Below are 14,889 nucleotides of genomic sequence, written 5' to 3'. Positions count from 1 at the left end.
CTCAGCACTCCGTTAAAATGTCGCACTGACAGCTACACAAACAGACACAAGTGTGAAAACGTGAATCCTATCAGTCACCTCTGATTGCACGTATGACCCCTGCTCCTCTGTGCATTGTCCTGCAGAATGACGGGAAACTGAAGCACCTGCAGCTTCTTCACAACAGAGCCGATCTGTTGGGAGGGCCATTGTTTGGAGAAAGTTGTCTGAACATGTTCCGCTAAAATGAAAACTCCTTTAAAAGCCACCAGATCCCATCGGTAGAAAACAGCCTGCCAAATAACACGATGAGTAATAACATGAGCATGGATAAGAGATGTGTTTTTAAAGTTTTAGGAGAGGTCTGCCTCTGTTTCTCTGCCTGTAAACAGCAGCTCATCAGGCGTGTCTGACTTACAATATTACCCACAGGAGAACCAACATCTTTTGTCCCAGTACAAACATTCATCACTGTCTTCATTCTTGTCTGCAGTTCCAGGACAAATAAGAAGTAGATTTATTTTCTACAAAAAAAAATGTATGTGGTCCAGATGGTTTTAAATTTCAAGCTTCAAACTAGGAATATAATAGTAAGGATCTGTGGAGAAGAGCTCTTTGTAAATCACACACTCTGAGAGTGAAAAATTTAAAAACATGAAAAATTGCTCGACAGTTTACAAGAAAAGTGATTGTTTCTCACTTTTCTTCTCTTCTGTCTGATTGACGTCACACACTTACTGTGGATTCCAAAAACTGAAGTGTGGAGACTGAAGCTGTTCCTGATGAGGGATTGAAAGCAAGTGACATGGATAAAAGCCGAGTTACCCTTTCATGCAGTCCCTGACTGCGCTTCAGGAAGTGGCTTCAAATGATCTGAGCCAACTTATTTAAAAGTTTTTCCATCAGCTAAACTTCTGCTCCCCTTTGACTGACATTTCTCCTGCGAATGCGAGCGGGCTTGCCAGCTGTCATTAGATCACTCAAAGCTGCCTTAATAATAGAAAATGGACAAACAATTGTGGTTATTAAGGCAACAATCAAATAAGCACACAAATATGTTTTTTAAGGAGCCACAGGTGTCTCCTCACAAATGGGTAACATCTTTTTTTCATCACCTCTTGACTTATCTTGGCAGTGACAGTACGTTCTAACAGTTCTTTTTCATATGTTTGTTAATAAAGCGTACCATTAAATGGACACAAGAGAGCCTTGCCAGTCCAATTGCAACGCGATAGTAAACACTACCGCCCGACAGGAAGGAAATATGTAGAAAAATATAGAAAAATGTATCTGAGTAGCAGGTTATGGATAATGCTTCCTCTAGTTATTTAAGTATCTACAATGTTACCCACAACACTGGTCTCAAGCAGCTCTCCACTCTTGTTGTTTGTGCGTCCCTGCTGTTTTTATGATGATTGCTCCTTTGTCATCACTGACCAAGCCAGAACCACTCCTGATGATGAAAAAAATAAAAAACTTAAATGCTGCAACTGTTCCCCGTGTGTCTCCAGAGGCCATGAATACCTATGATTATGCAGCATCATCAAACAACCAGCATTTGTTTCCAGCACTAAGAATGACAGCTTACAGAACCTGAGCACACACACACACACACAGACACACACTTCTGATCACACTTCTGATGTGTTTTACATCAGAAGCAGAACTGTTATATCATCCCAAAAACTACATTTAATGTTCATTTCAATGTATCATAATGGCAGCAGATGTTCACACAAATGGGGAGTGGGCTTAGATCATATCCTGTTGGCCCTCTTTTGGCAGGCTCTGCTTCTTAATTCAGTGTTGAACGACTCATCTGTCTGCCTCCCAAATAAAAGTGTTCTCACAGCGTGTTGCAATTGAATTTTTAAAGCTGGTTTAGCATCTAGATCTCGGACTCCCTGAAGAAGTGGACTGCAGTTACACCACAGACCAGGTTTTACAGTACAGTTATTATCTTGGGTGAAACAGATTGTTGAATCTTATGGTCTTTACATTTAAACTGGGAGAGAAAAAAAATGGAACACTATGGGAAAAAACATGAGGAAAAAAAGGGAAGAATTTGCGTTTTTGGCTCTCCGTCAGGTCAGAGCTGTCTCTCCTACTCACTCCCTGCCTTCCTTTCTACTAACTTTCCCTCTCCTACTCCCACTTCCCTCACACATCTGGCGGGTATCTGGTGTGACTGTGTGACTCCACGCCTGCTATGGGACAGCCTGTGTTTGGACTGGACGTCAGGCTTCAGCTGCGTTTCAGCTAACAGTCTTCGGAGGAGGTAAAGTACAGTTGTAGACTTTACTGCTGCATGTTTAATGGGTGGCTGTTATGTTACATGAAGTTTTAAGTGTCAGCATCCATGTGTGACGATTTTGGCTTCCTGAGCTGAAAAAGAGCAAAAAGAAAAGATGATGATCTTTGTCTGAGCTATAACTTAATGGTGGCTCTGACCTCCTCTCTGATGATGTTTTTTTGGTTCTTGGATGACACTGAACAGTAAGTGAATTTACTGTGGGTAAATGCATGCTGCAGTCTGGAGGTTCTGTGTGTGTGTGTGTGTGTGCTTGAAGCAGTCCCTTTGGCAGTCTGAGAGCTGCCTTGAATGTCCAGCTAGGGTACTTCTGTCTACATCAGTGGAGATGATTTAAAGTGCTTTTATTTCCTGGCTTCACCCGGACGCAAGCATCAAATAGATACGCTGACCTTGTTCTCAGAAAATTGAAAACATTCATGCCACTCTATTTAACCTGTACCCAAAGTTTGTCCTGTGGTCAAATGGCAGAGCTCAAGCTGCTATGGCTGATGCTAGTCATTCTTTCTTTTTAAATGACAGCTTGCAGTTGATGAGGGGTGAAGTTGTCAGCCTGGTGTGTAAACAACACTCACTTTCCAGACATGGTTTTTTTTTTTTTTTTTACCCTGCTGCTCTAACATGTGGCCATAGCCCTGTGGCTTGTGTGTCTGCTCTCCAGGTGCCGTCATCACACTGGGGCAGAGTGTGAGGGCAGGGCCCTCTCTGCTATTGCCTGTAGCAACATGAAGGTTGTGTTGAGAGTTTGTGTTAGTCTTTACTTGCTTTGGTTAATTGATTGACTTGAAATTGCAGTCATAGGATTGTGTTGTAGTTCACTGTAAGACTGGCTTTACTTCTGGTGATTAAGACAAATGATGAAGTGGTGTTTATTAGTGATGATCCTGCTGAACAACACCTGTAAATGTCATAACCTGTTGTCTGTCACAAATCCCATTGGCTTTTTTGTCAAAGGAAGATAAGAGATGCAAATGTCCAGGTTGGCCAAAAACATATTATTTGGAGCTTGTAGTTTGCAGAAGAGGCGCTGAGGCAGAACATACCCCCCCACCCCTACTTTCCTTTTTATCCTGCGGACTATAAACAGAGATGGTCAAACCTCCTGCGACATCCCTCCTTGGTTTCATAAAAAGCAGCCTATACCACACATACAGTCATCTTACTAATTTGTAATATGTATCAGAAATAACTAGCCAGCTGACCTAATTCCTAATTTTTCCCCCTAAACCATCTTAAACCAAGGGTCTCAAACTGAGAGAATGGGGGTCACTTCTGCCACCCCCACTTGACATTTGGGAAACAGTGAAAATTGTTGACTTACACAGTTATGGAGAAACTGCAGATACTTGAGATGCTACTTGGAGTTGCCTTGAATCATTAATGGACTTCCATGTGCTTTTAAAAATGAACCAGGAATTAGGTTGTCCAAAGCCACAATGTAGACCCAGAACCTCATACACTGGGTTACACACCTGAGTTTTTAACATGCTATTTGTGCAATGATAGATTTAACTATATACCTATAACTAAACTGTGCACACACAGTTTTACATACTTTGTAATAGTGCTCCTCCTGACTCATATTTGGATTTGGAAGTATGTTAGCAGTGGCCCTTTAAAAACACATGCACAGCTTGAATAAGTTGGTGTCCCACCTCCTCATTTACTGTTGACTTTGACGCAATTTCCAGTTTAAGGCTGAGGTAACTTCTGTGCTCAAAGCCAAGAGGTGTTAAACACAGGAAATACACAATCAAACAGCAATATGTTCTGCTTCAACTTGCTTGAAATGCTTTTCTCACAAAATGCCTCCAGCTTACTCGTTTTTATAACCTCAGCTTTGACATGTGCATGTTCAGAGCTGCAGTGCCTTCAAAAAGGCATATATTAAAAAGTTTTATTGGTTAAATCTTTTTTAATAAATCTTTTTGAACAGAGACGGCTTTTTGTTTGTTGTTCAGTGTTTAGCACAGAGCCAACTTTTAGAGATTATTGTCTGAGACCCGCAAGAATTCCAGCTGCAGCACTCTACCTGAAGCAGTGCCCCCTCTATACAGAATGATATATGGTATAAAACACCTAGGCCCCGTTCACACTGGAGAAAGTCATTCCAGCTAGAGTAGGATTGAGCCCAGACAGCCTTTAAGCTGGATGCGTTCAGACCTATTTTCAAATCTGGCTAGCACACAGTTGTGTCCGCACTCAATCCGGCTTCATCCAGCGTGTTTGCTGTTCTCCAAACCACTAGGTGGCGCCTCGTAATATGGCTAATAATGTGGCAAGCCGGATTGCTAGCCACATTTGCGTTCACACCTGAGCCACATTTGAGCCAATCCTGCTAGATCCACCTCTCGAGGGTGGATCTAGCCGGCTTGAAATCAAACTGGATTCAGCTGGATTGGAGGTGTTCACACTCGGAAAAAAACACATCTGGATTGATCTGGATGCGGCCAAATCCTGCTTAAGCCACATTTTTTCCCCAGTGTGAACGGGGCCTTAAAGAACACAATGTAACTCCAAGTCAGTCACACTTCTGTGAAATCAGCCTGTCCAGTTAGGATCAACACTGATTGTGAATCAGTTTCAGCTGCTGTTGTGCAAATGGAACAGACAACAGGTGGAAATGAGAGGCAGTTATCAAGACAGCCCTATAAAGGAGAGGTTCTGCAGGTGCTGACCACAGACCATTTCTCTGCTCTCATCCTTTCTGCCTGATGTTTGATCACTTTTGCATTTTATCAGTGCTCTCACCCCTAGAGGTAGCATGAGGCGGTGTCTACAACCCACACAAGCTGCTCAGGTAGTGCAGCTCATCCAGGATGGCACATCAATGAGAGCTGTGGCAAGAAGGTTTGCTGTGTCTGTCAGCACAGTGTCCAGAGCATGGAGGAGATACCAGGAGACAGGCCAGTACACCAGGAGACGTGGAGGGGGCCGTAGGAGGGCAACAACCCAGCAGCAGGTCTGCTACCTTCTCCTTTGTGCAAGGAGGAGCAGGAGGAGCACTGCCAGAGCCCTGCAACATGACCTCCAGCAGGCCACTGATATGCATGTTTCTGCTCAAACTGTTAGAAACAGACTCCATGAGGGTGGTATGAGGGCCCGATGTCCAACACCATGCAGGGTGATTGGCATTTGCAGAAAACGCCAAGATTGGCAGATTCACCATTGGTGCCCTGTGCTCTTCATGGATGGGAGCAGGTTCACACTGAGCACATGTGACAGACGTGACAGAGTCTGGAGACACTGTGGAGAATGTTCTGCTGCCTGTAACATGACCGGTTTAGTGGTGGGTCAGTAATGGTGTGGGGAGGCATTTCTTTGGAGGTCGCACAGCCCTCCATGTGCTAGCCAGAGGTACCCTGAATGCTATTAGGTACCTGACAGGTCTGGGAGGAGATCCCTCAGGAGAACATCCGCCGCCTCATCAGGAACATGCCCAGGCGTTGTAGGGAGGTCATACAGGCACGTGGAGGCCACACGCACTACTGAGCCTCATTCTGACTTGTCTTGAGGCATTTCCACTCAAGTCGGATCAGCCTATAATGTGATTTTCCACTTTTATTTTGAGTATGGTTCCAAATCCACGCCTCCATTGGATAATAAATTTAATTTACATTGATCATTTTTATGTTATTTTGTTCTTAACGTATTTCACTATGTTTTGAATGAAGATTTTTGACTGGAATAATTCATTAATAGAGATCTAGGAGGTGTTATTTTAGTGTTCCCTTTATTTTTTTGAGCAGTGTAGTTTAAAATGATGCTTGTTAGCACACCTATTAGCAATGCTACCATGCAAAAATGAGATGGTGTGCACATGGTAAATATACAACAGCAGTTTCTCATTGGCTGCAATCTGAATCACATATTTCTACTTTATATTTTGAGAGTGTATCACATCTGTCCTCCAAAAAGGGAGGCTACATAGTTTTGCATGCATTGTAAGAACTATTCTGAATAAAGTGGTTGGTGCTGCATTGAATAAATCAGAGATCCAAAAATGCCATTATCAAAGCTCAGAGCTTTTCTGTTATTCCTTGAGTGCTGTCTTGTACATGCTCTAGAGGACTGTGGGTCAGATTAGACAGGAAGGGGCATATTTTTCTGGCATACTTACAGGAAAACATCCTGTCACTTTAGGCATACTACACCTGGCATATGCAGTGTTGGGATTAAAGAGATAGCAGAGTCTGTGAACATGGAGTCCATCACTGTGGACATGTTAGCATGCTGAGCATAACATTTAGCACAAAGCACCACGTATGTGCATGTATAGACCGCCATGTGTCCTCTGCAGGACCTGGACAGGTTGTGCTCTATGTCTAGTAATGCTAGGAGTTCCATTGCCTCTAGAGGTGGTGGTGAGTGTATAAAAGAGAGTTAATAAGGTGCTTGCATTTATTAAGAGGCCAAAAAAGGTCTGCTTGATGTGTGTGAACTGACAACTATTTCGCCTAAAATACACTGTGATCCACTGTTTTCACTTTGCTGTCCATGTGCTTGTGCAACAGGAGAGCTCAGCATTGGACATGGCCTTTCTCAAGCATTCCATCCTGCGGGCCCTATGTGTCCTGGTCTTGGCTTGGGTGTTGGTGCATTGCCAGACCCCTGTGGAACCACAGGAAGAGAAAGAGCTGGTAAAGGACTCTGGCAACACAACCGTGGTGACAAGATCCGAGCAGATAGAATGTCCCGCAGACTGCTCCTGTACAGCAGAGGGAACAGTGGACTGCGCCGGAGTGAACCTGATTGAATTTCCCGCCAAACTGTCTGACAAAACCCGCCAGCTGTCACTGCAGGTCTGTCATGCAACACACATAAACCACATTGTGTGAGTGGGCTGAGAAACTCTGATCCAGCGTTGTGTTTACGGTCTGTTTTGTCCCCTGGTGCTTAGAACAACAAGATCGAGGAGATAACAGCGGAGCACATTTCCCATCTGCATCAGCTTGAGACTCTGAACCTTCAGAATAACTGGCTCACCTCAGATGGTAACCAGCGGCCCTTAACTGTGAAAGATCTTTAGTCTAATTAAAATCAGTGAGTTGTATAAAAATGGAACTTATCGACAGAGACCACAAGGCTGTAAATATCTTTATTTCTGCTGTAAACATTTTAACACGGAGGTTCATGGGGATTGAGTCATGTTTGGAACCGGCACACAGAGGCCGAGGGGAAACTGTAGTTGGCAAATGTGATACCATGCCATTGTGTAACACACAACTCTTCAAGACATTTACACGCTGTGAATGTCTGTATGCATTTTAAGCCACCTGTGTGTTATTTGATGCAGCCAAAACAGAACATTGGTGATTTATATATCAGAACAATGTAGCCAAAGAAATGTCCATGTAAGGAGGCACACACACTGTTGCTTTAACACCTGACTGTTTTGTTTTCGCTCTCAGTAAAGTTTTATTTTCACTTGTGGTTGGGCATAGGCATTAAAATCTACTGTTTAAGGTTAAGCATTAAACAACAGGATTAGTAGCTCTGGAAAGATCGTGGTTTGTTTCAGTAACATCAAACAGATTTTACCCGGAAAACTGTTCCCTTCTGCCACTGTGACAGGCTGCCAATACAAATCACTCAATGCCAAAAATGCTTACTAATAACTAAAAAATGCCTTGCATGGTATTCATACAACCTTTGATGATTCCGGGCAGTTGAAGCAGTCTCTTCGGTCTTGTTTGTTATCCAGATAGCCCAATTTATGTTGTGGGGAAAATGTGAGCACTGGGCTGGTTGGCTGGTTTTTGAGCACGGGCCTCTTAATCTGCTTTAACAAAATGATACAAAATTTCTACTTGTACATAGGCTACTGTAAGTAGTGTTTGTAAACTCAGTGATATCATTTCAGTATTTCAGTATTTCATCGACATAATGCTGTGTAAGTGTTATAAGGTTTCTTTGAGACAGACAGCTTTGATATGTGCAGTGAATTGTTTTTCACAGGCCTTGAAGATGAAGGCTTTGAGATGCTTGAAGAGCTTGCCTATTTATACTTGGCAAATAACAAGGTGAGTAACTCATCACACTATTGAATGTACATCTCATTACCTTGACTCTTGCTCACATGAGAGCAAGAGTGGAATGTGGAATGTTCCTTTACTCGTCTGTTTTGTTTGTGCCTAGCTTCGCTCTGATTTCCTGACAGAGTGTCAGCTGGATGGGAGAGGTGGCAGCCTCCCCTCGTACAGTCACTGAGCTTATGCTTGTAGTCACTTCCAGTATGGCTGTGCCAGCTGGTCTGAGCTAAAATGTTACTGACCTTTTTGGAGAGAGAAGGGATAGACAGATTTGTTTGTGCCTTCACAGGGATGAATAGGCAAACAGGATGGAAGAATAAAGGATTTTTAAGTGCTCACTAAGCCTCAAAGACACCCATGCTGCTTTAATCCACCAACCATGTTATAAAGGAGAGAGCACTAAATGAACATCTAATCTCAGCAGTGCTTCTCCAATTTCCTCTGTTATTTGGTACAATGTAAAGCTACTTTTAGCACCAATGACTGAAGTCAGGAAATCTGTGAGACACCAAAACACAATTTATTTTATTTTATTTTATTTTATTTTATTTTATTTTATTTTATTTTATTTTATTTTATTTTATTTTATTTTATTTTTTCAAAAATAGTTGATGGATTACCACTATTTGTTAGTTTTTTTTTATTAAAATTATTTAATTAATTAATTAATTAATTGTGACAGAATGACTAGAATGGTGTTTGGTGTATAGTTGCAGTTGCAACTAATTAAAATATATGTATGTAGCTATAGGTCATAAAGGCGATTGGCCACAAACTGTTTCATGAAGTTGTGGACCTGCTGCCACTTTTTTCAGAAAAGTTTGTGTTTAGGGTAACGGGAGTCGGCTCCCTGCCTTACCTGCCTCACGGTCAGCCCCTCTCATTGGCTGATTATAAGACATTGTTATCTCTGGAGCTCCTGGGGTGTGGTTGAAACTAAAATAGAACAGGTTTATGCAATTTTACTAATTAATTGCTTATAATAATGCTTTGTCTTGCCTCTTTCCTGATGTATGTAGCTCACCATGGCACCAAAGTTCCTTCCCTCCTCGCTGGTTAGCGCTGATTTTGCCGCTAATCAGCTTTCAAGGATCTTTCCATATACATTTGGCCATAAGGAAAAACTCAGGTATGATTATGTATGTGTGGGTATTTAAATTCCCCTGGTTCCTGGAGTTTAGTCCATTAACACATGCACCATGATGTTCATGTGCCTCCAGGTCTGTGTATCTCCATAACAACAAGTTGACTGATGCAGGACTTCCTGATCACATGTTCAATGCCTCTAACAACGTGGAGATCCTCACCATGTCCAGCAACCTCCTGCGGGTTGTCCCCAGGAACCTGCCCTCCTCTCTGTACCGGCTTCATCTGAAGGTCTGGAACCACACTGTAATTGGAATGTAGACATTTCTGAGCGTTCTTCGATATAAGCTAAGTGACATCCTTCTGTTTCTTGTACTTGTTTCAGAATAACAAGCTTGAGAAAATCCCAGCAGGAGCCTTTGACAAGTTGTCGAACCTCAGAGAGCTGTATCTCCAGAACAACGTTCTCAGCAATGAAGGCATGGACAATGAGACTTTCAGGTGGAAAAAATCCTCACTGATAAGACAGCAACACCATCTTGATGGCATTATCAAATGTGAAAAGTGGAAACCTTGATTTTGCATGTGTTTGTGAGCTCTCAATGTGTACCGATTAAGAGCAACTTGAATGTTCTGAATAAAACACATTGTACAGATTCAGAGAATTGTTTGGATGACTTCCTCTTCCCCTCTCTCTACAGCCAACTGAGCAGCCTGGAGTGCCTGGATTTGTCAAATAACAACATAAGCATTGTTCCCAGGGGGCTGCCTCGCAATCTAGTGCTTCTGCACCTGGAGAAGAACTCTATCCGCAGCATCCCTGGAGACGCACTCACTTCTGTCAAAAACCTTGAGTACTTACTCCTCCACAATAACAAGCTCCGCTCCCGCTCTATCCACCCAGCTGCCTTCCAGGTTTGTTCCTTTGTAACTGTGGATCTTTTGCTAATCAACTTTTGAATCCTAACTTTGCATGTGCTTTAGGGCTTGAAGAAGCTGCACACTCTCCACATGTACAACAACCTGCTGGAGCGTGTTCCCAGGGGCCTGCCCCGGCGAGCCAAGACCATAATGTTGCTTCACAACTCTATTTCCGAAATCGGCCGAAACGACCTGTCCTTGCTGTACACCCTGACGGAACTCAACCTCAGTTACAACAGGCTGACCAGTTCTAAAGTGCACAGAGAAGCTTTCAGGAAGCTACGCATACTGGAAACCCTGGACCTGTCAGGAAACAGGCTTCAGTCGATGCCCCTGGGTCTGCCTCGCAGTCTGCACATGCTTAAAATCAAAAACAATCAGCTCACATCCATACCAGATGGTGCACTGTCAGGAATGGAAAAGCTACAGAAGCTGATCCTGAGTGATAACCAGCTGAAACTGAACTCAATCTACCAAGGAGCCTGGATGGAGCTTGGAGCACTGACAGTAAGTGACAGATCATTACACTTTGACATGTACTGTTAATAGAGAGTGATGGATTGGTTTCTCCTGTGGTGTGGGCAGGGCTTAAATTTGTTCCATCTGTATGGTTCCAAACATAGACTATGACCCATTTTAAATGTAGGAATAAAATGAATCCTAATTTCAGTCTGTCTTATTTACTTCTTTCTATCACATGTTGTTTTTCCCATTCCCGACAGACAACTGAGCATGTGCTTACTGACACATCTGATTGACCTATAATGACTTCACCAACAGTAACTTCAGTAACCTCCTTGCAGTGGAACAAGGCGATTTCATTCATGCATTGCGTATTGTTTAATAAAATTCTAGTATGTTGATTATTTATACTCTATTCTGCAATCTTAGACCTTAGATTTGTCCAGCAACCAGCTTTCACACATCCCCTCTGACCTGCCGGAGTCTCTAGAGTACCTTTACCTGCAAAGTAACCGCATCTCCACTGTTCCTGCTTCGGCTTTTGAAGGGACTCCAAACATCAAGGGCCTCTTCCTACGGTAAGGGACAGACAAACCCCCTGGAGAGTGGAGTTATTGGATCATAAGTAATTTTCATTTCTCTTTATTCATCACCACAACTACTTACTTTTGGTAGGATAGACTGCTCCTCCCTGTAGATGCTGTTTGTTATGCTAACATGTGTACATCCTCCACTAGCTATTGAGGAAGACAAAAAGTTCTTTTTTGAACTGAAAACCTTTAGGAATTAGACCATTAGAGGATTTTGGGAAATAAGAACAGATGATGTTTGTGAGCGTGGAAAATGAATGAATGCATCCCTCCAATCTATGTAAGGACTTCTGTGTCCAGAGGCAGAGAGACAGAGTGCTGCATTAGACAACCTGGCATCTATCATCACCATAATCAATCTAGCTAGAATTGCTTTAGAAATCAGTAATCAGGTGTAGAGTGAAAAGCTTGCTTTGCTACATACATCCAAGTTATTAAAACAACAACAAAACATCTCAGTATAGCTTGAGTGTTGCGTGAATCAGATCATGCCTCATTCTCCTGCTCTGCTCTGTTACTAATCAGCCACATTTCCCCTGACTTATTTTGCAGCACTGCCCTGTGGCCTCTAATCTCTCCATCTCCTTCGACTTGTGTGCATTCAGCAAATTTTCCACTTTGGTTTATCCCACATTGCAATCTTACACCACAAGCAAGCCTTGCAGCTGAAAGCAGCAGTCAGGCAAGAGTAAAGTGGTTTTGGACATGCGCTGCCAAGGCTTTTGTCCTGCTGTTTTCAGCCTGACCTAAGCCAAGCAGCTATACACTCATGTTTACAGAGCCTTGACCCCTTCTGTCTGATGGGCTCATCAGCTGCTGCCACATCACAGCTGAGAGTCATCGGCCTGAGTCACTGGAATGCATGCATCTGTGGAAGGTGGATTTGTGTGTTTGTTCATTTCTAACTATGGCAATAATTGTTAAAGTTCACAGACAACATGTGCAAGCGTTTTCACTGATCGACGCAAGTATGAGTTTAAGTGTTTTCAGAAGTGCTTTGATGCTTGTGCTGATTCAGAACATGAGAGCGGCAGACATGCCCAGCAGATGGTCCCAGAATGCATCTTCAGTTTTCTTAATCCTCTGAAAGGCCAAACTAATTAAGGATATAAATATAAACTCTATCATGTCCTCCCCCCCCCCCCCCCCCCCCCCCCCCCCGCTTTAAGGTTCAACCGCCTCTCAAAGGACGCTGTGGACAAGAGTTCATTCGCTCATCTGTCCAACCTGCAAGCCCTGGACATCGGCACAGGAAGCGCCGACCTTCCTTTTAAAAAAGAGGAGCTGGATGGTGAGACGGTGACGAAGAAGGAGCAGGAAACATAAAATACATTTTATTAAACTAACATTGGACTTAGTCATGTCGTGTGTGGAGTCACATGTTCCTGGTGCCGGATACCAGATGATGTTTTGCTTTACTTTCCATTTTATGGGCTGGTTAGAAGTGTATATCTTTATATCTGAGCTTTTTCCTGAAAAGATACCAAGAATGTAATGAGTGTCATAACTGTCATTTTGTAAATGGCTGCCTCATCAAAAAAAAAGTAATTTTACTAGAAATACTGTGAATTGATTGTTGTTTTTAAAACGAAGAGTGGTAACATAAGCTGACATCCATCCAAAACCCATTGACTGATTCATTACAGCAACAAATACTCTAAAATAGGCCTGTATTTCAGTGCCATTGTTTCATATGCACTCATTTTTTTAACAATAGTCCATGCCAAAATGATTACTCTCAATTTTATTCAGCATCTCCATTTATTCAGCATCTCCATTAGAAACCCATTGTTGTAGGTGATTGTTTTTGACTTTAAGGTCAAATTCACCCCACATGTGTTAAATAACAGAATTCTTTTAGTCTGCAACACACCTTTTTCTTTTTTGTTTTACACATTATTTACTTTGTTTTGTCAGTATCTTAAACAAATCAGAGTCCACATCTCTAAATAAGATACAGATCAAATGCATTCCTGCAGCTTTCTAAAAATCTGTTTAGACTATAACACCTCTCTGAGGTCTAACGAATGTGTTAAAGGCATTCCCTTCCTCAGCCTTCTTCAATCAAATGTTGTGTTTACTCTCCAGCCATCAAATTTTCATTTTTTATTTTTTAGATGCATCACAGCCACCTGTTATTCAGACGTCCAAGTCTCCACTGGGCATCTTTAAATACCGACATGATTGTTTTTCTGTCATTATTTTGTCACGTAACATAAACGCCTTTTTCAGCATATAGTACAAGAAGCTTCACTCTGCTACATCAGTCCACTCCTGTTTTATAAAGAGAACAACAATATTTTTGTATGCATACGCTCATCTCTTGCTATGAACACAATGCCACAATGTTTACATATAACAGTATTGTATTGTCACAAACAGTGTAGAGTCATTGAACAGCAATAAATTATTCAAAAGGCTGAAGATGACATTGTAGCAGGTTTTGTGGTTCTTACACAGACCATTGTCACTACTGACCTTCTGTTTCCAACAAAGCAGATAAAGTGGCTAATTAAATTCAAGCAGATGACTGTGGCTTTACAGTGAAAGTTTTGATTTTCAAAACATGGGAGTGCACAGACATAGGGTTTATTTTTTGTAATAATATATATTATTTCATAATTAGTGTGGTTTACAGCTATATTTTTTTCCGCTAACATGTTCCACTGGTTAGCAGAAAACTATAACTGTAGTTACTAACTTTTGCCACGAGGGGGAGGATCACGCCTGGTTAGCACCTTCAGCGGTAGCATTCCGACAATTGTAGTGAGCCGCTGTAACATGGAGTTTCATGAAGATCTGCAGGATTATTTGATTCATAGTTTTAGGTAAAAAGATATAAGTTACATTAATCCTGTGCTTAGAGACAAAAACAGGAAGAATGTGAAACTCGAAGGTTTATCTACACTTCAGTATGTTCAGGCAAGTTGTTTTCATTAGCTATGTAGCAGCTAAGCTAACTTTTTTGCTATTATTGAGTATGCTGTGATGGCGCTGAACGTGTGAGCGGCCTGTACTTGAAATAGCAACACAATTGGGACCTATTTAACCGTGACAACGATAGCATTTTCTTTAAAGGTAGGGTAGGAGATTTTGAAAACTCAGTAAGAGTCAGCCAGATCAAGCAAACACATGCCCCTTTCTCTCGGAGCTCACCCCGAAGGCACACCTCCCAACCAGTCTGTGACTTCGGCCATCATGCACGTACCTCTCTGGTGTGCGCAGAGCAGAAAGAGAGCAGCCAACCAGTTAACTCTATGTGCAGGGGCGCCTCGTAGGATTGGCTGATGTTTTTAGCGTTTTATAGCTTCCACAGATGATTAATATTCTTCGTTTTAAAGCGAAACTGCCGAACTAATTGGTTGTTATCGGATTGTAAAGAGAAGTTACACTAATTTAACAAAAAGTGCTTCAGAATGAACTCTCCTACCCTACCTTTAATAGTGGTAGTATGTTTATTCTCTAATAAGTAGACCTACAGTCACATCATAGTGAACTGCAGTAATGT

General features: G+C 42.2%; 1 protein-coding gene across 2 annotated transcripts; it reads left to right on the top strand.

Annotated features, from left to right (window-relative positions):
- Positions 1-1,789: 1,789 nt before the first annotated feature.
- Positions 1,790-13,810, top strand: podn (podocan). 2 transcript variants are annotated; one of them, XM_028404393.1, is made up of 12 exons: positions 1,790-1,918; positions 2,198-2,257; positions 6,805-7,092; positions 7,191-7,284; positions 8,249-8,313; positions 9,342-9,451; positions 9,543-9,699; positions 9,794-9,909; positions 10,110-10,323; positions 10,393-10,836; positions 11,221-11,369; positions 12,551-13,810. In XM_028404393.1, the coding sequence occupies exons 3-12, from the start codon at positions 6,823-6,825 to the stop codon at positions 12,705-12,707; spliced, it is 1,776 nt and encodes a 591-aa protein (XP_028260194.1). In that variant the 5' UTR covers positions 1,790-1,918; positions 2,198-2,257; positions 6,805-6,822; the 3' UTR covers positions 12,708-13,810. The 2 variants fall into 2 exon arrangements, with proteins under 2 accessions (XP_028260194.1, XP_028260193.1); XM_028404392.1 differs by lacking the exon at positions 1,790-1,918 and having other exon boundaries at positions 1,940-2,257.
- The last annotated feature ends 1,079 nt before the right edge of the window (positions 13,811-14,889 follow it).

Source organism: Parambassis ranga, chromosome 4 (assembly GCF_900634625.1).
Source record: "Parambassis ranga chromosome 4, fParRan2.1, whole genome shotgun sequence".
NCBI classification, from domain to species: Eukaryota; Metazoa; Chordata; class Actinopteri; family Ambassidae; genus Parambassis; species Parambassis ranga.
Note: the sequence above shows the minus strand (reverse complement) of the source record. Positions and strands in the feature narration are given on the sequence as shown.